Here is a 25,713-nt window from a genome sequence, read left to right as displayed (position 1 = left end):
ACAGTCACCCTCCATCACTCTCGGGACAGTCACCTCCATCACTCTCAGGGGACCAGTCACCTCCATCACTCTCGGGACCAGTCACTCTCCATCACTCTCAGGCCAGTCACCCTCCATCAATCTCGGGACAGTCACTCTCCATCACTCTCGGGACAGTCACTCTCCATCAATCTCGGGACAGTCACCCTCCATCACTCTCGGGACAGTCACTCTCTAACACTCTCAGGCCAGTCACCCTCCATCACTCTCAGGGACAGTCACCCTCCATCACTCTTCTCGGGACAGTCACCCTCCATCACTCTCGGGACAGTCACTCTCTAACACTCTCAGGCCAGTCACCCTCCATCACTCATGGGACAGTCACCCTCCATCACACTCTCAGGCCAGTCACTCTCCATCACTCTCAGGCCAGTCACTCTCCATCACTCTCAGGCCAGTCACTCTCCATCACTCTCAGGCCAGTCACTCTCCATCACTCTCGGGACAGTCACCCTCCATCACTCTCGGGACAGTCACCCTCCATCACTCTCAGGACAGTCACTCTACATCACTTTCTGGCCAGTCACTCTCCATCACTCTCGGGACAGTCACTCTCCATCACTCTCAGGACAGTCACCCTCCATCACTTTCTGGCCAGTCACTCTCCATCACTCTCGGGACACTCACCCTCCATCACTCTCGGGACAGTCACTCTACATCACTTTCTGGCCAGTCACTCTCCATCACTCTCGGGACAGGCACCCTCCATCATTCTCAGGACAGTCACCCTCCATCACTTTCTGGCTAGTCACTCTCCATCACTCTCGGGACAGTCACCCTCCATCACTCTCAGGACAGTCACCCTCCATCACTCTCAGGACAGTCACCCTCCATCACTTTCTGGCCAGTCACTCTCCATCACTCTCGGGACAGTCACCCTCCATCACTCATGGGACAGTCACCCTCCATCACACTCTCAGGCCAGTCACTCTCCATCACTCTCTGGCCAGTCACTCTCCATCACTCTCAGGCCAGTCACTCTCCATCACTCTCAGGCCAGTCACTCTCCATCACTCTCGGGACAGTCACCCTCCATTACTCTCGGGACAGTCACCCTCCATCACTCTCAGGACAGTCACTCTACATCACTTTCTGGCCAGTCACTCTCCATCACTCTCGGGACAGTCACTCTCCATCACTCTCAGGACAGTCACCCTCCATCACTTTCTGGCCAGTCACTCTCCATCACTCTCGGGACAGTCACCCTCCATCACTCTCAGGGACAGGCACCCTCCATCACTCTCAGGCCAGTCACCCTCCATGAATCTCGGGACACTCACCCTCCATCACTCTCGGGACAGTCACTCTACATCACTTTCTGGCCAGTCACTCTCCATCACTCTCGGGACAGGCACCCTCCATCATTCTCAGGACAGTCACCCTCCATCACTTTCTGGCCAGTCACTCTCCATCACTCTCGGGACAGTCACCCTCCATCACTCTCGGGACAGGCACCCTCCATCACTCTCAGGACAGTCACCCTCCATCACTTTCTGGCCAGTCACTCTCCATCACTCTCGGGACAGTCACCCTCCATCACTCTCGGGACAGTCACCCTCCATCACTCTCAGGCCTGTCACTCTCCATCACTCTCAGGCCAGTCACCCTCCATCACTCCATGGCCAGTCACTCTCCATCACTCTCAGGCCAGTCACCCTCCATCACTCTCAGGCCAGTCACCCTCCATCACTCTCAGGCCAGTCACCCTCCATCACTCATGGGACAGTCACCCTCCATCACACTCTCGGGCCAGTCACTCTCCATCACAGTCCGGGCCAGTCACTCTCCATCACTCTCAGGCCAATAACAATTCATCACACTTGAATGAGCTAACATTGTTGAATCAATATTGCAACTAAATGCAAGGTGCTCCAACCTTATGTACAGTTTTACAATTTGTTTGTCATCAGCGAAGGAGCTGAGGCACCTGGCTGTGTTGGCTCAGGGACTGTTTTCTAGGAGTTGTCACTTTGTAGTTTTTGACAACTATGTAGAATGCTTCACAAATGAGGTAATATATGTAAATATTTGTAAATGTCCTGGCCGGTGTGTTTGGGGTGTTGAGTTGTTAACCAGGTGATGGAAGTTCTAGAACCAAGGGTATTTGGGGTATTTATTAATCACATATGTGTTCACAAAGGTGTGTTCTCATGGTGCAAATTTTAGTAACAACTTGTAGCATGCAACACAAGGACCTAATCATAGCAATTTCTATTGCATACAGCTAGATGCAGCCTAGTTGTAAGACATAGTACTTATACTAATTCCTGCTACAAGTCGCAGGGCCTTGTCCAATCAAACTACACAAAAAACAGTTTCTAAATATACTTCTTGGCTCTCTGCTACCAAATTTTGGACCAATAAATCTCTTAATAATTGTATGCAAACTATTTATTTTCAAAAATAGAACATATAAAAAACAATAAATTTTGAAATGATTCAGGAAGAACTCGCATGCTTTTATTACTTCACGAAATACACAGCAAATATGTATGGACATTTGAACCAATTCACTAAATTCTAGTCATCTTGTCACCTTTTGTTTATCTAGACAATTTATATACATGTGCAACTATGTACAAATGCAACAACAATAAAGAAATTATTTTAAAAAAAAGTTTCTAAATCTTTATTGTTACTTCAGGTCTCACGCTACATGTAATTACTGAAAGGCACACTGTGAGAACGCATCGTAAAGCATTCAATGGCAGAAGTTCTGCCCATGTATCATGATAGAAGTTTTTTTAACTGAAAGGTACAGCCAGGGACTTGAGTGGGCCGGTGGAATACCTCATAGGCCATTGTGCTGGACCAGATAGCTGAGCCTTATGTCACATGCCACTTTGTGTAACTTTGTAACTTAGTCAGTAGCTGGAGTTATTCCAGCCTGTCATGATATAAGTGAACCCACTCTAAATATCGCGAGGAATACTGTAAAATATGATGGCCTTAAATAAGCTACACAGATGCCAGGAATACTGTATAAATTTGATGGCCTTAAATGCGCTATGGAGATGCCAGGAAAAGTGTCCTGAGCCTCTTGGTCCACAACCCTACAGCTTCCTGAGCCTCCAGATCCAGAACACTACAGTATCCTGAGCCTCCATACCCACAACACTACAGCATCCTGTGCCTCCATGTCCACAACACTACAGCATCCTGAGCCTCCATACCCACAACTACAGCATACAGTCCATCCATCCTGAGCCTCCATACCCACAACACTACACCATCCTGAGCCTCCATCCTGCATCCCCTCCATCTCCACAACACTACAGCATCCTGAGCCTCCATGTCCACAACACTACAGCATCCTGAGCCTCCATACCCACAACACTACAGCATCCTGAGCCTCCATGTCCACAACACTACAGCATCCTGAGCCTCCATACCCACAACACTACACCATCCTGAGCCTCCATATCCACAACACTACAGCATCCTGAGCCTCCATCTCCACAACACTACAGCATTCTGAGCCTCCATACCCACAACATTACAACATCCTGAACCTCCATCTCCACAACACTACAGCATCCTGAGCCTCCATCTCCACAACACTACAGCATCCTGAGCCTCCAAGTCCACAACACTACAGCATCCTGAGCCTCCATTCCCACAACACTACAGTATCCTGAGCCTCCATACCCACAACACTACAGCATCCTGAGCCCCCTAACCCACAACACTACAGCATCCTGAGCCTCCATACCCACAACACTACAGCATCCTGAGCCTTCATACCCACAACACTACAGCATCCTGAGCCTCCATTCCCACAACACTACAGCATCCTGAGCCTCCATGTCCACAACACTAGTTTCCTGAGCCTCCATGTCCACAACACTACAGTATCCTGAGCCTCCATACCCACAACACTACAGCATCCTGAGCTTCCATCTCCACAACACTACAGCATCCTGAGCCTCCATACCCACAACACTACAGCATCCTGAGCCTCCATACCCACAACACTACAGCATCCTGAGCCTCCATGTCCACAACACAACATCCTGAGCCTCCATACCCACAACACTACAGCATCCTGAGCCTCCATACCCACAACACTACAGCATCCTGAGCCTCCATGTCCACAACACTACAGCATCCTGAGCCTCCATACCCACAACACTACAGCATCCTGAGCCTCCATACCCACAACACTACAGCATCCTGAGCCTCCATACCCACAACACTACAGCATCCTGAGCCTCCATACCCACAACACTACAGCATCCTGAGCCTCCATACCCACAACACTACAGCATCCTGAGCCTCCATACCCACAACACTACAGCATCCTGAGCCTCCATGTCCCACAACACTACAGCATCCTGAGCCTCCATACCCACAACACTACAGCATCCTGAGCCTCCATACCCACAACACTGCAGCATCCTGAGCCTCCATACCCACAACACTACAGCATCCTGAGCCTCCATACCCACAACACTACAGCATCCTGAGCCTCCATGTCCACAACACTACAGCATCCTGAGCCTCCAACACAATGGATACTACGTCCTGAGACTACAGTGTCATGGATTGCTTGATCAGCGCCCAGGAGATGGAGCATGCTACTTCAACATTCATCAGAGACTGTGAGAAGGAGGAAATACATTATCCAACATTGATCAGCCTTTAATCTGCACAGCTCAGCTGACAGCATACTTGCTTTGCAAAGGATTCAAGAACACTAAAAAAATTGTAATTTGAAATCAATTTAGGTTTGAAGTACGTAGTTTTATCCCAGTGATAATGGGTGTACACAATGAAAACATCAAGATCCATTTAAGTCATGGCAAGAATCTAAACTATATTTCTCTACCAAGTTAAATGAATTATGTTCCCAAAAGGAGCTTTACACTTTTCATATTGTTTTATTTTCCATTATTTCCCCAAACGTGCATCAGGGAGAATGGCAACGGTCATTTCATTTGATTGCTTATCCAGGGAACATTTTAGTATAGCCATTGGCATGCAAATTTCACGCCTTGAATGAAATCGTTCAACAACTGGTACTTGATAAGAAGTGTTTACTTGAGTTATAGTAAGGATAGGACAAAGGTTGGACTTCAGTTTAATTTCCTCGTATATGTTCATTGATTAGAATGCTCTGTCTCACCAAGCCTAACCTCCCACCTGGAACATGCCTGGTTATAGCAGTTATGTCCCAATCCTGTGTAGGATATGGATAATTGTCTTACAATCTATGCACCCATTCATTTCATCCTACCAATAAGAACATTTGTATCATCATAAATTAGAACATATTTTTGACAAAGATGAACAACATTGTTATTTCTCCATACTTGTTTCAGCAAAAGGGTATATATGGATATATGAAGCTCAATGGCTTCCTGAGATAGGAAGGAGATCTATATATGAAGCTCAAAGGGTTCCTGAGATAGGAAGGATATCAGTATATGAAGCTCAAAGGGTTCCTGAGATAAGAAGGACATGGGTATATGAAGCTCAAAGGCTTCCTGAGATAGGAAGGAGATCTATATATGAAGCTCAAAGGGTTCCTGAGATAGGAAAGACATGGGTATATGAAGCTCAAAGGGTTCCTGAGATAGGAAGGAGATCTATATATGAAGCTCAAAGGGTTCCTGAGATAGGAAGGAGATCTAATTATGAAGCTCAAAGGGTTCCTGAGATAGGAAGGATATCGGTATATGAAGCTCAAAGGGTTCCTGAGATAGGAAGGACATCAGTATATGAAGCTCAAAGGGTTCCTGAGATAGGAAGGATATTGGTATATGAAGCTCAAAGGTTTCCTGAGATAGGAAGGACATCAGTATATGAAGCTCAAAGGGTTCCTGAGATAGGAAGGATATCGGTATATGAAGCTCAAAGGGTTCCTGATATAGGAAGGAGATCTATATATGAAGCTCAAAGGGTTCTTGAGATAGGAAGGATATCGGTATATGAAGCTCAAAGGGTTCCTGGGATAGGAAGGAGATCTATATGAAGCTCAACGGGTTCTTGAGATAGGAAGGATATCGGTATATGAAGCTCAAAGGGTTCCTGAGATAGGAAGGAGATCTATATATGAAGCTCAAAGGGTTCTTGAGATAGGAAGGATATTGGTATATGAAGCTCAAAGGTTTCCTGAGATAGGAAGGACATCAGTATATGAAGCTCAAAGGGTTCCTGAGATAGGAAGGATATCGGTATATGAAGCTCAAAGGGTTCCTGAGATAGGAAGGATATCGGTATATGAAGCTCAAAGGGTTCCTGAGATAGGAAGGATATCGGTATATGAAACTCAAAGGGTTCCTGATATAGGAAGGACATGGGTATATGAAGCTCAAAGGATTCCTGAGATAGGAAGGACATCAGTATATGAAGCTCAAAGGGTTCCTGAGATAGGAAGGATATCGGTATATGAAGCTCAAAGGGTTCCTGAGATAGGAAGGATATCAGTATATGAAGCTCAAGGGTTAATGAGATCTTAAGGTCAAGGGTATATGAAGCTGAAAGGCTTCCCGAGATAGGACAAATGTGGGTTTATGAAGCTCGTAGGGTTCCTCAGATAGGACAAACATGGACATATTAAGTTCAAAGTGGTAGTGAGATAGGCAGGCAAGATCATTCATTCATAGCAACATTTCAAAATGGAAGAACCACATGAACATTAATCCCTAGTTACAGAAGGTAGTTTTACCTGAGATCTTCCACAGCACATTTAGTCAGTATCATTGTAGGATATTGAAATGACACCATGTAATAGAAGAATAGTTTGTGTTTTTCACATTGTGATTATTAATAGTAATTTAACATATCTTTCTGATGCTATTATTGACACGAATATGTATATGTATACTGCTCAAAGGAAGTTAAGGAATACCCATTTCTTTTATATTACTGTAGTTGATTAAATCTGTCATGCCATGACAGATTCACTGTAGAAAGTTTGTAAGAATCTGGTGTTCATTTACGTCTTTTGAGTAGTATATACTGATGGAAAGAAATAATGCAACAGTTATAAATAGGTAACTACCTGCTGTGTTCTGTATGGTATACATGTCAGATACAATGGGTGACTCTCCAAGAAACAAAGCATCATCTGTAGTCTTTGTGGAACAACTTGAAGATCTTCACTTCTACTCAATTTCTATGTCTTCCCTCATTTCTTTCCATCAGTATAGTTCTCTAAGATAGTCATCTGTAAGTTGAGATCTAACCCAGTGCTATTTCTGACTGTCTCACAGTCAAGCCGTCGATGCCAGGTAAATGTTGTCTCTTTATATCTGTCTGTAGCTGTTTGTCTCAAGAAGATGCCTGCAAGCTATGATAAACCTTACCTTGCCTCAGTGTAGACGTCATCCTCTAGTCTATGTCTAACATCATATTCATCCTTAGTCAGTTTATAAAATCACATTTTCCTCTAGTCCATGTATAACATCATATTCTCTTCCTGTCTGTGTATAGTATCATATTCTCCTCCTGTCTATGTATAGCATCATATTCTCCTCTAGTCTGTATAGCATCATATTCTCTTCCTGTCTGTGTATAGTATCATATTCTCCTCCTGTCTATGTATAGCATCATATTCTCCTCTAGTCTGTATAGCATCATATTCTCCTCCTGTCTGTGTATAGCATCATATTCTCTTCATGTCTGTGTATAGTATCATATTCTCCTCCTGTCTATGTATAGCATCATATTCTCCTCTAGTCTGTATAGCATCATATTCTCCTCCTGTCTGTGTATAGCATCATATTCTCCTCCTGTCTGTGTATAGCATCATATTCTCCTCTAGTCTGTGTATACATCATATTCTCCCCTGTCTGTGTATAGCATCATATTCTCCTCCTGTCTGTGTATAGCATCATATTCTCCTCTAGTCTGTGTATAGTATCATATTCTCCTCCTGTCTGTGTATAGCATCATATTCTCCCCTGTCTGTGTATAGTATCATATTCTCCCCTGTCTGTGTATAGCATCATATTCTCCCCTGTCTGTGTATAGCATCATATTCACCCCTGTCTGTGTATAGCATCATATTCACCCCTGTCTGTGTATAGTATCATATTCACCCCTGTCTGTGTATAACATCATATTCACCCCTGTCTGTGTATAGTATCATATTCACCCCTGTCTGTGTATAGTATCATATTCTCCTCCTGTCTGTGTATAGCATCATATTCTCCTCTAATATGTGTATAACATCATATTCTCCTCTAGTCTGTGTAGAACACCAGTCTCCTCTAGTCTGTGTATAACATCATATTCTCCTCCTGTCTGTGAAGCCCATTTCTGGTGTCCCCGCCGTGATGTTGCTGGAATATTGATAAAAGTGGCATAAAACCATACTCACTCACTCACTCTCCTACCTGTGTATAACATCATTCTCCTCTATTCTGTGCATAATGCCATATTGCGTATGACATCTCTACCCTATGCATGATATTGTATTCTTCTGTAGTAATGTGTAAAACAAATTTTCATGTACTTCTGTAGTAATGTGTATAACATATTTTCATTGTATTCTCCAGCAATCTAATTGCTTTTCAAGAACTCCAGTAATCTGTGTATGACATCCCTAGTCTGTGGATGACACATTTTCCTGATGACCATGTATGACACTGTGTTCTCCTGTAGTTGAGCTATCATGTTAACCTCTAGTCTATATCTGACCTATTCTCCTCTGTGTATGTTTTGTATGACATCGTATATTCTCCTTGTCTGTGTATGGCATGTTTTGGTCTAATCTTTTTATCTTTGTTTTACTTTATGTTTTGCATGCTTGGATTTAATTCAAAGCATCAGATCAAAGCTAGCATCTGAGCTGAACTTCATTCTGATAAACATAACTCAGTTATCCATGGCACTGAAATTTGCTGTGCAGAGTTGCCTACCTTTGGCCCATGTGAAACCTGTTTACCTTTGTTTGAATCCCTCAGTTGTGTTGCTAGGTCCGCTAGTACCATACTCAAGGGTTTCACCAAAGTGATAAATGTCTGAGAAACTTCTTTAAAACATTAACCTGACATTGTGTAATATAACTGGTGACTTGTTTCATGTTGTGTTTAACCCAACTCACTCACTCACTTAGTTCAATAGCACCCATGTCAATCCGGGTTAGAATTGGTCTTCAGCAACCCTTGCTTGTCTCCCCATGAAGATCCGGGTTATTATTGGTCTTCAGTAACCCATGCTTGTCTCCCCCGTGAAGATCCGGGTTAGAATTGGTCTTCAGCAACCCATGCTTGTCTCCCCGTGAAGATCCGGGTTAGAATTGGTCTTCAGCAACCCATGCTTGTCGTAAGAGGCAAGTAATGGATCACATGGTCAGACTCGCTGACTTAGTTGACACACTGTATCCCAACTGCATAGATCAATGTTCATGATGTTGATCACTGGATTGTCTGGTCCAGACTCGATGGTTTACAGACTCCCGCCATATAGCTGGAATATTGCTGAGTTTAACAACAAATAAACAAACAAGCAAATATTTCTATAGCTGTCAACAACCTGTGTTGAAGTGGGGATGTGAGATACGCATAGATGAAACCTGTGATGGTTAGCTGTTAGTTGTCAGGGCTGCAGCTAGTAATACCAACCTTTGTTAAATGTTTCCCAGGTTTTTAATTCATGAATCTTTTTATACATTTATATGATTTCCTATTTTGTACTAAAACATATTTGATAATGCTTGGTGCAGTTGTAGCATGAGTGTGCCTGTTGTGTCTGTGGCCCTCGGCATCGTTGAGACATAAAGTCTTTAAGTTATCCAGACTGAAATAACCTCTGTTCTTGCTTTGACAAGGTAACTATTCATGTGAACTGAAGATCTCTTTAGTTTGGACATCACATTTGCTTGCAGATTTATGTTACAAGTTGAATTCAGTTGTCATAGATACATGCATGATTATGTTAGCTGACTGAACTTGTGCATGATTTATATTGACTATGGAAAAAACAACAATAGCTTTAGTTTGTCATGAGGTATGTCTTATAGAAGATCATTTAAAGTACATATTTTAATGGTATCTTTATTATAATGGTTGTTAAAAGAACAATGTACAATCAATATTTAAAGTCTTTTCCAGTATCTTTGTTGAAGTAAGGCCAAAACAAAGACAAACCAGATTCCTGGTTTAAAGTAGTTTGTCTGTTTCTGCCTGTCATGTTCTGTTGATAACATAGTAATCAAGCTGCGATACATTATTTATACCACAGAGTTGATAGGCTGTAAACAGATATACAATAGTGCTTAGTTAGGGTGTATTGCTGGACACTGCTGGCACTACTTCTGAATTATTGACACTTATACTTGGATGAAGAATGTACCTCGTAATGAAGACAACTGAGGCTTATATCACAGTGTTGTGTTTGTATGGAGCTGGAACTCCATCACCAATATATCAGTCAACATTGATTTCTGGACGTTTCCTAGCAATCTGGAATAATAGTGAAACAATTATTGTCACGGGACATCAATGCCCTAAGAATTAACTTTAAGAGAAGGCAGAATTTGTCTGTTAGTGACTGAGTGAGTTCGGTTTTACGCCGCTTTTTGCAATGTTCCAGCAATATCACGGCGGGGGACACCAGAAATGGGCTTCACACATTGTGCCCATGTGGGGAATCGAACCCGGGCCTTCGGATCACGTTTAGACAAGGAAACTATGCTATTTTATGTTAAAAACGTAAGTCTGTCCATCATTTTGACAGATAAGAACACAAAGTGGTTACCAAAGAGATTTTGTTGGCACTAAATGTATACAAATGTCTGTTTACCATTTCTGGTTTTGAAATTGTCTCTGAAGCTTTTAGGCCAATCAAGGGGTAGTGAGAGAGTCTAGTGGTTACAGCATTCCCTGATTACACTCAGTGGGGCCTATTCTGCTATGATATTGTTGGAATATTGCTAAAAAGGACATAAAACCAACTCAGTTACATCAAGTTCCTTGTTGTGAAATGTAATGCAACTTGTCCCTGGAATTATGGGACTTGGGGATCATGGAGCTGATGTCGGACATTTGATGGAATGATTCATCGATCTGAATTCAAATTAAAAAATTACCAGTGAAATTGCAAAAATATATTAAGTAACTGCCAAACATTACAACTATATTTTATAAAATTTCTTTTCTGAAGTACTCAGACCTTTGGTATATTTTAAGCTAGAATGAAAATAAGAATTACACTAAAAAGTTTGAAAACTTTAAATGAACTTAAAGTTCTAGAAGGAGATGCACTTCAGATGTGGACTGTAATGCTGGAGCTAAATTGTTATGAGAAAATTAACTTTTATGAGTGTCAAGATATCCTCCTTAGACCTGTAATAATGCCCTGAACGAGTCTGGAGTAATGTTGCCATGCATATCCAATACTCCGTGCAGTTAACTCCTAGGTTAGTACAACATGTACAGTGACTAATGGAGGTAGGGCCAGGCCGTAGAATGAGATACCTGACCTTGTCTGGGGATCTGTTCCCTGTTATTGGAGGGCTAGAGCTCATGAGGTCGGGGTATTGTCGAGACCAGTCCCAATAACGGACAGCATGGGGTGAAAGCAAAACAGCGTAAGGTATTTGATGCTTCTAAATTCAAATCAGGTAATCAGAACTAAATCAATTTTTGTCAGACAGTTCTATAGATTTTGGCTGCAGGTCTGTGCTTTGCTAATTCCGAGAGAAATTTTATCATTGACGTTGAATTAGATTTGAATTTATTTTGTTTTTGTGTTTTTCAGACAATGCTGGGGAGAAGGTGGAGAGAGCGGAGGAGAATCAGTTTCTGGACGAAATGCCGGAAAACTATCATTACCAACGGCGCCATAGCCGAGCGGTGCTGTATCACCTCTCCGGACAGTTCGAGAAACAGAACAAGGCCAAGACTAAACTGCAGCAGCTTAATAGGGTGGGCACCACGAAAATGGTACATTTCTATTTCAAGCTTAAATATTGCAATTCTTTCTAGAGCTTAGCCTGCCTGCACAAGTAAGTAACTTCTAGACTGGTCAACATCAAATACTTAGATTAGACTTTTATTAATTTGGAATTGAGAGGACTTGAAGTAAAAAGTACAATGAGTAGATTTCGGCAATCATTCAAATGTTCTAAATTCTGTGTTATATTCCTTTATGCAACCATTGGTATCAATGTATATTTGTTTGGGAGATCGTTCTTTTAGTCTTAAAACTCTTGTTACTAATACCTGATCCTATTTAAGACATGAACATTTTCTACAGGTAAAGTGGTATACCTGCTGCAAATGTTGCGTTGTATCCAACACAGCTAAGCGTTGACCAGTGTAGTACCGACACAACTGTTTGGTTAATTTAGTGACAGCATGCTTCACATAACATTCATTTCAAAGTAGGATTCACATGCTATGCAAAATCAAATAGTTCTGGTTTTTATAAGTTTATAAAAGCATCTGATTTCAATTATTAACTAGCAATAGAATTTTCATATACTTTTCCTATATGGCTGAAATATATTATTTCATATTTAGTCTTTATAGATCAGATTACTCACTGTAGACATTTTTTCAAAGTAGGATTTTTTTCATTGACAGTTTGAAGTATGAGCATGTGTGGTTATTGGGCTGGTGTGTGACCTCTGTGTGTGACCTCTGTGTGTGACCTTCGTGTGGGGCAATGTGAGCCTTACCTTCTGCTGCTCTCTCACGATGCATATACTAATACCTGAGCCTTAGCGCTGCCACAGCTATAACTACTGTACTGTAACACAGACTTCTGGCAGTCTTGGCGCTAACATCACAAAGGATGAGGTGCTGAAAGCTTCACATTTCCTGTTTCCTTCATTGAAGAAATCTGCATGTGTTTGGCTCTCCTAGGTCGAAGTCCAGTCTCAGCATGACGACTGTCACTACTAAAGTTTATAACAGACTAAGGTGATGTTTCGACATAGATTCTAATGTTGTTGTCAACCACTTGCATGACATCGACATTAGAATCTAAGTTGAAACGTCACCTATACAGAATAAAAAAGTTGTATATTGTTAAAAATTGTCCTCATTCTCCATGTTTAAGTAGTGCTCAATTAATGCTCATGTCTGTATATGAGCAGGATAATAAATCTTTGGATTGATGAATTACATGTGATCAAAACATACATTAGACCGGGATATTAAATCTTTGGATTGATGAATTACGTGTGTACAAAACATACATTAGACCAGGATATTAAATCTTTGGTTTGATGAATTACATGTGTTCAAAACATACATTAGACCAGGATATTAAATCTTTCCATTCATGAATTACGTGGGTACAAAACATACATTAGACCGGGATATTAAATCTTTGGTTTGATGAATTACGTGTGTACAAAACATACATTAGACCACAAGAATCTTGGAATTGTAAAGTGTAGTTCTCAGACAAATTCTGAAAATATTCTTGGTACTTGGCCCCACTGGTCAGGCAAATGTACTTACACAATGTGTGCACACAGGTATTTACATTAATAACTCCATCGCAGCAAACACATACTGAGTCAATTCCTATCAATAGATGTGTCAACAATACTGACTTCACAGGGTGCATACTTCATCATGAACATGAAGATCCGGGTTACAATCTTCAGCAACCCATGCTTGTCTCCCCCGTGAAGATCCAGGTCTTCAGTAACCCATGTTTGTCATAAGAGGCGACTAACGGGATCAGGTGGTCAGACTCGATGACTTGGTCATCGTATCCCAACTGCATAGATCGATTCACATGACGTTGATCACTGGATTGTCTGGTCCAGATTTGATTATTTACAGACCGGAGCCATATTGCTGGAATATTGCTGAGTGCGGCATTAAACAACAGACAAACAAAATCATCATGAACACACACAAAACTGTAGATTCCAGTCTGGAATCAGTGATGGTCACAGTAGTTAATACAAAAATAGCTCCACCCATTCTGTTATCAGCAGATCAAGAAACAATAGTCTATTAATTTATTTTCGGTTTGAATTTATGGAGTCAGTAACCCAAAAGTTATTGCTGGTGTAACCAATTAAATGCCATGGAATCACTATATTCTCTCAGAAATAGTTATACAGAAATAGAAAATGTTGCCTTTATTATGTGTTTGAGTATAATATTTATGTTGTAGCATGTCATCTGTTGAATTGTGATGACCCAAATGTTGTAAATGTTGACACTAAAAGTTGGAATGTGTGATATTGCAGCTACATTCCATATCAGGCAAAATGCCTGAATACAAAGTACAGGAAGCCAAAAAGTCCCGCTATATCATAGTGCATTATGGGATATTCAAAATCGGCTGGGATTGGTTGATTCTGCTGTGCACATTCTACATCGCCATCATGGTGCCATTCAACGCCACCTTTCAGGGAAAGAGGCGAGCAAGACATTCCATGTACTCCGATGTTGTCGTAGAAATTCTCTTCATCATAGGTAAGTTCTTCATGAAGTGTCATTGTATTACCTGCTGCCTAGGGGCTGCAACAGTGGGTTAACTCATCTGGGTTAGCTTAGGTCCTCAAGACCTCATGCAAGGTGTAGAGGGGTGAATGTTGGATGATTGGTGATCTGGGTTAGATTAGGTCCACAAGACCTCATGCAATGTGTAGAGGGGTGAGTGTCGGATGATTGGTGATCTGGGTTAGATTAGGTCCTCAAGACCTCATGCAAGGTGTAGTGAGGTCGGATGATGTTGATCATGATTAGGTCCACAAGACCTGAATGTGTTTCATGATTGGTGATCTGGGATTAGAGATTAGGTCCCCAAGACCTCATGCAAGGTGTAGAGGGGTGAGTGTCGGATGATTGGTGATCTGGGTTAGATTAGGTCCTCAAGACCTCATGCAAGGTGTAGTGACATGAGTGTTTCATGATTACACAATGAGTGTTTCATGATTGGTGATCTGGGTTAGATTAGGTCCCCAAGACCTCATGCAAGGTGTAGAGGGGTGAGTGTTGGATGATTGGTGATCTGGGTTAGATTAGGTCCTCAAGACCTCATGCAAGGTGTAGAGGGGTGAGTGTTGGATGATTGGTGATCTGGGTTAGATTAGGTCCTCAAGACCTCATGAAAGGTGTAGTGACATGAGTGTTTCATGATTACACAATGAGTGTTTCATGATTGGTGATCTGGGTTAGATTAGGTCCCCAAGACCTCATGCAAGGTGTAGAGGGGTGACTGTTGGATGATTGGTGATCTGGGTTAGATTAGGTCCTCAAGACCTCATGCAAGGTGTAGTGACATGAGTGTTTCATGATTACACAATGAGTGTTTCATGATTGGTGATCTGGGTTAGATTAGGTCCCCAGGACCTCATGCAAGGTGTAGAGGGGTGACTGTTGGATGATTGGTGATCTGGGTTAGATTAGGTCCTCAAGACCTCATGCAAGGTGTAGTGACATGAGTGTTTCATGATTGGGTTACACAATGAGTGTTTCATGATTGGTGATCTGGGTTAGATTAGGTCCCCAGGACCTCATGCAAGGTGTAGAGGGGTGACTGTTGGATGATTGGTGATCTGGGTTAGATTAGGTCCTCAAGACCTCATGCAAGGTGTAGAGACATGAGTGTTTCATGATTATTACACAATGAGTGTTTCATGATTGGTGATCTGGGTTAGATTAGGTCCTCAAGACCTCATGCAAGGTGTAGAGGGGTGAGTGTTGGATGATTGGTGATCTGGGTTAGATTAGGTCCTCAAGACCTCATGCAAGGTGTAGTGACATGAGTGTTTCATGATTACACAATGAGTGTTTCATGATTGGTGATCTGGGTTAGATTAGGTCCCCAGGACCTCATGCAAGGTGTAGAGGGGTGACTGTTGGATGATTGGTGATCTGGGTTAGATTAGGTCCTCAAGACCTCATGCAAGGTGTAGTGACATGAGTGTTTCATGATTACACAATGAGTGTTTCATGATTGGTGATCTGGGTTAGATTAGGTCCTCAAGACCTCATGCAAGGTGTAGAGGGGTGAATGTTGGATGATTGGTGATCTGGGTTAGACAAGGTCCTCATGACCTCATGCAAGGTGTAGAGGGGTGAGTGTGATTGGTGATCTGATTACACAAGACCCCATGCAAGGTGTTTCATGATTGGTGATCTGATCTGGTTAGATTAGGTCCCCAGGACCTCATGCAAGGTGTAGAGGGGTGAGTGTTGGATGATTGGTGATCTGGGTTAGATTAGGGTCCTCAAGACCTCATGCAAGGTGTAGTGACATGAGTGTTTCATGATTACACAATGTAGTGTTTCATGATTGGTGATCTGGGTTAGATTAGGTCCTCAAGACCTCATGCAAGGTGTAGAGGGGTGAATGTTGGATGATTGGTGATCTGGGTTAGACAAGGTCCTCATGACCTCATGCAAGGTGTAGAGGGGTGAGTGTTGCATGAATTTTGTATTGGTTTAGATAAGGTCTGCAGGACCTTTTGCAAGGTGTCGTGAGTATCATATATAAGAGATGAGGTGAATGTTGCTCAATATGAGTATCATTATATAAGATTAGGATGAGAGTGAATGTTGCTCAATATGCTCATGCTTGTGTAACTGCTGTTATTGTCAAGATTAGGACTCAGAGCCTAAGAGTACTTTGATGAATGTTGCTTTCAACCAGTAGGAAGATGCAGTTTATTCAACACTCAATCATATAGAAGCAAATGTTGTAATGACTACACAGCATTGATGTCTTGAGTTCATCACAGATTTTCAAAATACGACATGTGGGAACAAGATTTATCACTTAATGTTCATGGAGTGATTTATCACTTAATTGATATACAAGTAAAAGATATCTCTTGCTGTATATTTTCAGACATAGTATTAAACTTCCGCACATCGTACGTGAACAAGAGCGGACAGGTTGTATATGAATCTCGCATGATTGCCATGAACTACATCAAGGGCTGGTTTCTCCTGGATCTGCTGGCAGCCATTCCCTTTGACCTCCTGTATGCTGTACAGATCAACACAGTAAGTCCTCCTCTATGCCACCTTTCCCTTTGACCTCCTGTATGCTGTACAGATCAACACAGTAAGTCGTCCTCTCTGCCATCTTTCCCTTTAATTCCCTGTATGCTGTACAAATCAACACACTAAATCCTCCTGTCTTTCCCGAGATGTCTGTCTCAATGTGTTTGTCATGTTTTCCTGCTTCTGGTACTAGCACATACAGCTTCTGCTATAGCATTGTCAGTCACACACCTGTCAGTACGGTAGGGTCCAAGGAGGACCATGGGAAGGTATAGAGAAACCTTCAATGGGGCAGTCACACTCCTGTCAGTAAGGTAGGGGCCAAGGAAGACCATGGGAAGGTAAAGAGAAACCTTCAATGGTTCAGTCACAGTCCTGTCAGTTAGGTAGGGGCCAAGGAGGGCCATGGGAAGGTATAGAGAAACCTCCAATGGGTCAGTCACAGTCCTGTCAGTTAGGTAGGGGCCAAGGAGGACCTTGGGAAGGTATAGAGAAACCTTCAATTGGTCAGTCACACTCCTGTCAGTAAGGTAGGGGCCAAGGAGGACCCTGGGAAAGGTATATAGAAACCTTCAATGGTTCAGTCACACTCCTGTCAGTAAGGTAGGGGCCAAGGAGGACCATGGGAAGGTACAAGAAACCTTCAATTGGTCAGTCAGGTCCACAAGGAGTCAGTCACTGATACAAGATATTTTAAATATTGCAAGCTGCCAGCAAGGATTCTGAATACAGTTGGCCAACATGTTGGTAAAGGTACCACCATCAGTTGGGAAGAGCATAAAATTTCTAATCCTACACAAATACACTGTCATGAACAAAGTTTCTTCTTTGATAAATGACCTAGAGACTGCGACCTTAGCGCTGTGACTATAAAAATGTCTATGTTATGGATCAGAATGACCAACACCTTAGCTCTAAGATCATTTTGTAGAAAGACTCCCTGGTCTCTATGTCTGGTATGTTCCATAGAGAGAAATGTTAGATCTGTGTTGGGTCATGTTTTATAATTATGGGCATCAGAAGCGGCAGTGTGTATGGAGGAAGGATGCAGAGATGAACTGTGTAAGGAGATTAGTTGTTCCTTGCGACAGCCTCAGACTGATTGTGTACATGTCAGTTATCTAAATGCCTAATACCTTCCATGTTGGTTGGTCTGATGCTGGAGCTCAGACCCTTTGAACTGCAGAACGCTACGGTCTATAGAACTGCAACACCTGCTGCTTGGGATGCTTGTAATACAATCTGTGACAGAACTAAGTTCCATATGAACATCATATCAAATAAGAAGCAGTTAAATACTCTAAGTATCATAAAGGATAATTTCCCAGTGTGATGTATCAGATAGCAATTGATGTGCAGTCAAGTCTATCACATTTACGAATGCTGATTAGTCATTTTAGGAGGATTTGTTTCAAACACTAGCTTTTGTAATAGGGCCTCTCTGTTTTCCAGTGTACTCTATTTCATATCTATTATGATAAAACCCAGCAGCCAACCACCAGCAAAACCTTTAGTGGAAATGACATCACCAGTTCCCTGCAAGCAAACAATTGCTACAATTAACTGAGTCCGAAGCCTGCTACACCAGCAGACAATGGTAACATGGCCAGTTACAGACAGGAAGGACAGTTTAATGTATTCTGTTTTCACCTTCCTTGATTCAAAACAAAGCTGTGTTAGCTCCAGGGTATTCTTCAAAATAGAATATAAATATATTACATTGGATAAACGAAGATGGTATTATGGACTTGCTGTCCTGACACTGTCCTGACACTATATCGCCTCCTCCGGATCGGCAAATACAACCTTACAAGGGACTGATAAAATCCCGTATTTCCCGAGACACGATGTGATAACGCATTTATCTAGCCAAATGTTTTTTACTAAATCAAAAGAAAACAATACACATCGAATCGACTTGTTTTTATTTATGTGAGATTACGGGTCACGGTCACGAGTCAAAGTTCAATCGAAGGGAGTGTTCAGTTTTTTAAAACCCTTCATTTTTTATACACAATGTTAACATTTTGAATGTTGCAATTTGAAAATATTGCCGGTTGAGTCGTTGATGCCATGTTGACAACAGCTGAACGATTGACCTCAATGCAGCGCACGTTACTAAAGGTTTGGCGAGGCACGCTTTCTCACTTCGCGTGGTCACCGAGGCGTGGCAGTATATATGACTTTTGTACTCCCTGATCGCGGATCGTACGGGTGTACATGGTATTTTATCAGAGTCACATGAACCAATCAAAACTCGACATTCTTACATGAGGCTGGATAAATGTGTTCCTCAAAGTGGTCACAATCTTGTCTCCGAGTTACTGATGTACATCAAAGATGGTCTCCAGGTCTCTGACTACACTCCCTTTAAAAGCCTATAATATTCAGAGGATTTCAGCTTGGTTATGTCTGGAGTGCAGTTAAATAAAAATAATCTGCTGTTTGTATTCTGATGTAAATATTTGCCAAGAAAACACTAGCAGTTGAGTAAACATGTCCTGGGTAATGCTGCACAGGATATGGAGGAATTCTTGTCATCTCTCCGTCTCAGGCGTGGGAGGGATTCTGAACCAAGATGGGGATTCTGGAAAGTGTCTGGATAGTTCTGCAAGATTACACTGCAGAATTGGTCCCAAAATCCTCATGTTTGTCTTCATGTAGATTTCAATGGAGATATAGGTCCCAAATACCTTGTGTTTGTCTTCAAGTACATTCCAGGGCTGGAAGAGTCAGAAATACCCTTGATCTGAACTTGATTTGACTATTGCACTTTGACCATACTTAAAGCCCATGACCATTTTTTTTACAAAATCAATAAAATGGTGTACATTTTTAGTTTGTAGTGGAATCAAATATGTGTTCCATGGGGTATCTGACCTTCTGACCTTGACCATACCTCTTAATTTTCTCAAAATGCCTATTTGGGTCATTAAACACCTCCCCTAGCATTGGCAGGCTGAAACAGCTAAACTTGTATGTTTCTCAAGTTTCATATTTGGTTATATCAGATGTTAATCTTAATATTTAGTTACCAGCATACAGAAAACATTTGAATATCATTAACTTTTGTTCAGTGTCCGTCTTACGTTTCATTTTAAACTGTTCTCTACATATCCAGGAAAATGTGTGTCACTGAGCTATTTTATGTTGACGTGTCACACCTTGTGGAGCTTTGGTTAGAATCTACATGCCAAAGTTACATACCATGAACATACTTCATGTAGTACATTACTTTCACATGTTGTTGTATATCATGTTATTCCGACCTTCCATATCTCCTGGGTTCTGCATGCGGTGCCTATTGGATCATTGGGTTCTGTGCGGTGCCTATTGGATCATTGGGTTCTATTTGGATCATCATTGGGTTCTGTATTTGTATGTTATTCCTATTGGATCATCCTGGGTTCTGCATGCAGCGCCTATTGGATCATTGTATTATCACCTTACTGTTGTTGTATATCATGTTATTCCAACCCTCCATATCTCCTGGGTTCTGCATGCGGCCTATTGGATCATTGTATTATCACCTTACTGTTGTTGTATATCATGTTATTCCAACCCTCCGTATCTCCTGGGTTCTGCATGCAGTGCCTATTGGATCATTGTATTATCACCTTACTGTTGTTGTATATCATGTTATTCCAACCCTCCATATCTCCTGGGTTCTGCATGCGGTGCCTATTGGTATCATTGTATATCATGTTATTCCTAGGTTGCATGCGGTGCCTATTGGATCATTGTATTATCACCTTACTGTTGTTGTATATCATGTTATTCCAACCCTCCATATCTCCTGGGTTCTGCATGCGGTGCCTATTGGATCATTGGGTTCTGCATGCTGCAGTGCCTATTGGATCATTACTGTTGTTCTGCATGCATGTGCCTATTGGATCATTGTATTATCACCTTACTGTCTGCATGTTATTCCAACCTCCCATATCTCCTGGGTTCTGCATGCGGTGTTGTATTATCCCTTTGTTGTTGTATATCATTGGGTTCTGCATGCAGTGCCTATTGGATCATTGGGTTCTGCATGCAGCACCTATTGGATCATTGTATTATCACCTTACTGTTGTTGTGTATCATGTTATTCCAACCCTCCATATCTCCTGGGTTCTGCATGCGCATGCCTATTGGATCATTGTATTATCACCTTACTGTTGTTGTATATCATGTTATTCCAACCTCTCCATTATCTCCTGGGTTCTGCATGCGATTTCCTATTGGATCATTGTATTATCACCTTACTGTTGTTGTATATCATGTTATTCCAACCCTCCGTATCTCCTGGGTTCTGCATGCCGCCTATTGGATCATTGTATTATCACCTTACTGTTGTTGTATATCATGTTATTCCAACCCTCCGTATCTCCTGGGTTCTGCATGCGCCCTATTGGATCATTGTATTATCACCTTACTGTTGTTGTATATCATGTTATTCCAACCCTCCATATCTCCTGGGTTCTGCATGCAGCGCCTATTGGATCATTGTATTATCACCTTACTGTTGTTGTATATCATGTTATTCCAACCCTCCGTATCTCCTAGGTTCTGCATGCGGTGCCTATTGGATCATTGTATTATCACCTTACTGTTGTTGTATATCATGTTATTCCAACCCTCCGTATCTCCTAGGTTCTGCATGCGGCGCCTATTGGATCATTGTATTATCACCTTACTGTTGTTGTATATCATGTTATTCCAACCTCCGTGATCTCCTGGGTTCTGCGGTGCCTATTGGATCATTGTATTATCACCTTACTGTTGTTGTATTGTTGTATTTCATGTTATTCCAACCCTCCGTTATCTCCTGGGTTCTGCATGAAATTTGCCTATTGGATCATTGTATTATCACCTTACTGTTGTTGTATATCATGTTATTCCAACCCTCCGTATCTCCTAGGTTCTGCATGCGGCGCCTATTGGATCATTGTATTATCACCTTACTGTTGTTGTATATCATGTTATTCCAACCCTCCGTATCTCCTAGGTTCTGCATGCGGCGCCTATTGGATCATTGTATTATCACCTTACTGTTGTTGTATATCATGTTATTCCAACCCTCCGTATCTCCTAGGTTCTGCATGCGGCGCCTATTGGATCATTGTATTATCACCTTACTACTGTTGTTGTATATCATGTTATTCCAACCCTCCGTATCTCCTAGGTTCTGCATGCGGTGCCTATTGGATCATTGTATTATCACCTTACTGTTGTTGAATATTTTTTCAAGGTTTATATTTTCAACACTGAAATTACAGAATGCTGGATATCATGTCGTGAGTGAATTTTAGACTTTCACTGGTGATGGAAATATTTCAAAACTGTTTTTTACACCAATCTTGGAATGTACATATAAATACATTATACATATTATCATCCTTTTGCCTGGATTCAAGGAGGGAATGATGTCCTGAGAATATGCATGCCATTCTATCCACTTTTCTATTCTTGTGGTTTGAAAACTGAATGCATTAGCCCCTCAACAATGTGCTTGTTCAGCATACGCTGGCTGCTAGTATTTGCTGAAGAATCTCATCAAGATGACAATCGATCATCTAATTAACTCTCAAACCTGGATTTAAGTGTCTAAACCTGTTGGGATACGCTACCACCTTTCAGAGATCAATATTTCATGGACATAAGAAAATTGTACGTCTGAAGAAAAAAGTGAATTCATTTTGGATGATTGATACAATTAAAGCTGGTGTTAGAGTGTGAGAGACGACTGCTGAAGCGCTCATTCTGATGGGCTGTGTTGGTCAAATTGTACTCTGAGACATGCAATATATTTTGTTCTGTTTCAACATTTTCAGATTGAAATCCATTTCACAAATTAATTGCACCAGTTTCCCATTCCACCAACGCTATCCCAAAACTATTATCATATTTGGTTTGTTTGATCTGGTCATGTGTTGGCACTTCCATGAATTCGCTCTGACATTTGTTTCTACTAAACGTGATTATTACGCGGGCAAACACAGTTAGGCCAGATAAATTCAATTACTTGCTTCACAGATTGTTTCTCACAAAAATATTTGTCTTTTCTTCCTAAAGAAATATGACTCAGTAACTATATTTATTACTGCATTGTACTGCTTCTACTACTTGGTTGTGTCTAATTGTATAATATACATCCATCATAGGTCACTATACTACTCAACACAAATTGTATAATATACATCCACCATAGGTCACTATACTACTCAACACAAAATGTATAATATACATCCACCATAGGTCACTATACTACTCAACACAAAATGTATAATATACATCCACCATAGGCCACTATACTACTCAACACAAAATGTATAATATACATCCACCATAGGCCACTATACTACTCAACACAAAATGTATAATATACATCCACCATAGGTCACTATACTACTCAACACAAATTGTATAATATACATCCACCATAGGTCACTATACTACTCAACACAAAATGTATAATATACATCCACCATAGGTCACTATACTACTCAACACAAATTGTATAATATACATCCACCATAGGTCACTATACTACTCAACACAAAATTGTATAATATACATCCACCATAGGTCACTATACTACTCAACACAAATTGTATAATATACATCCACCATAGGTCACTATACTACTCAACACAAATTGTATAATATACATCCACCATAGGTCACTATACTACTCAACACAAATTGTATAATATACATCCACCATAGGTCACTATACTACTCAACACAAATTGTATAATATACATCCATCATAGGTCACTATACTACTCAACACAAATTGTATAATATACATCCACCATAGGTCACTATACTACTCAACACAAAATGTATGATATACATCCACCATAGGTCACTATACTACTCAACACAAATTGTATAATATACATCCACCAGAGGTCACTATACTACTCAACACAAATTGTATAATATACATCCACCATAGGTCCACTATACTACTCAACACAAATTGTATAATATACATCCACCATAGGTCACTATACTACTCAACACAAATTGTATAATATACATCCACCATAGGTCACTATACTACTCAACACAAATTGTATAATATACATCCACCATAGGTCACTATACTACTCAACACAAATTGTATAATATACATCCACCATAGGTCACTATACTACTCAACACAAATTGTATAATATACATCCACCATAGGTCACTATACTACTACCAACACAAATTGTATAATATACATCCACCATAGGTCACTATACTACTCAACACAAATTGTATATTATACATCCTCCATAGGTCACTATACTACTCAACACAAATTGTATAATATACATCCACCATAGGCCACTATACTACTCAACACAAATTGTATAATATACATCCACCATAGGCCACTATACTACTCAACACAAATTGTATAATATACATCCACCATAGGCCACTATACTACTCAACACAAATTGTATAATATACATCCACCATAGGCCACTATACTACTCAACACAAATTGTATAATATACATCCACCATAGGTCACTATACTACTCAACACAAATTGTATAATATACATCCACCATAGGTCACTATACTACTCAACACAAATTGTATAATATACATCCACCATAGGTCACTATACTACTCAACACAAATTGGCTGTCTTAGTATCCTGGTTGCCGATATTGAACCTTTCATTCTCCATCATCCATCATTTTCTGTTAACATTAAGCAACTGAGCTTTCACCAAAATGCTGTTAAATTTGAAACCTTTAATTCATCCTAAATATAATTTAGTGCCAACACTTACCAATCCCTCCATCATGTCCATAGAGCAAGATAATACCTTACAAGGTTGTACTGTTCAAAGGCAGAACAGGCTAGCCTAGTGGTTAAGGTGCTTGCTTATTATGCCAAAGGACAGGGTTCAATTCCCCACAAACAATGCATGCAGACCATTTCAGGTGTCCCAAACCAGACATTGCTGGAATCTTGTCAGAGTTCTGTAAAACAACACTCACTCACTCACACCTGTTGGGTGTGGAGATGACTGCTCGCTTACTCACTTATTCACTCACTTATTCACTCACTCACTCACCCATATACTCATTCTCTCACTCAGCCACATCCATTATGAAACCTTGAAGTGAATTATTAATATCACAAATTCATTTTTTTAACATTTTATCTAACAGATGTTTTGTGATATAAGAATGGATGCCATTAATTCATTTTTTTCAAAATTCTCATTTTCTGAGAACTAAAAATACATTGATTTGTTTAAATGTCAAAATTTAATTGATGACAACAAAAGAATTCTTGATCTCTTAAGACAGGGAATAAATAGTAAAACAGCACCACATGATTCTAACCATAACTTAGAGTGTTTAATAATCGTTTGTTTAAATGAGGTACTAACTAAAGTTTTATGTTTGTTCAGACTGTGAATGTGCACCACAAACCACGACTACAGCTCACAATGTAACTTGAGATTCCACAATAGTAAACCACCACCCATTTCATTTATATGCTAATGACAAGTAATAGTCTGTCAAGCATATCTGTTGGATATTTAAATATCTGCACAAAATATCTGCATGTTTTAATGAATGTATTTTTGGGGTCAAATATATTGATTGCAGGTATATTTTCACATTTAGTTTTACTATGATACCCAGAAAAAAGGGCTCTGCTTGAGACAGGGTCATAGTCATGCAGCACAATATGGCAGGAATATTGGTACACGTATCATGACAACCTTC

General features: G+C 40.8%; 1 protein-coding gene across 1 annotated transcript in view; it reads left to right on the top strand.

The window, feature by feature from the left end:
• Positions 1-25,713, top strand: part of LOC124273951 (potassium voltage-gated channel subfamily H member 8-like) — a 248,216-nt gene that overhangs the window by 204,103 nt on the left and 18,400 nt on the right. The window contains exons 4-7 of the mRNA XM_046709298.1: positions 11,749-11,933; positions 14,207-14,435; positions 16,816-16,973; positions 22,238-22,255. Coding sequence (XP_046565254.1) covers positions 11,749-11,933; positions 14,207-14,435; positions 16,816-16,973; positions 22,238-22,255 — 590 coding nt within the window. The remainder of the gene's footprint in view (positions 1-11,748; positions 11,934-14,206; positions 14,436-16,815; positions 16,974-22,237; positions 22,256-25,713) is intronic.

The sequence above is a fragment of the Haliotis rubra genome, unplaced genomic scaffold (genome assembly GCF_003918875.1).
Source record: "Haliotis rubra isolate DU_JTF1 unplaced genomic scaffold, ASM391887v1 Scf186, whole genome shotgun sequence".
In the NCBI taxonomy this organism is placed as follows: domain Eukaryota; kingdom Metazoa; phylum Mollusca; class Gastropoda; order Lepetellida; family Haliotidae; genus Haliotis; species Haliotis rubra.
This window is presented reverse-complemented; position numbering and strand designations above follow the sequence as displayed.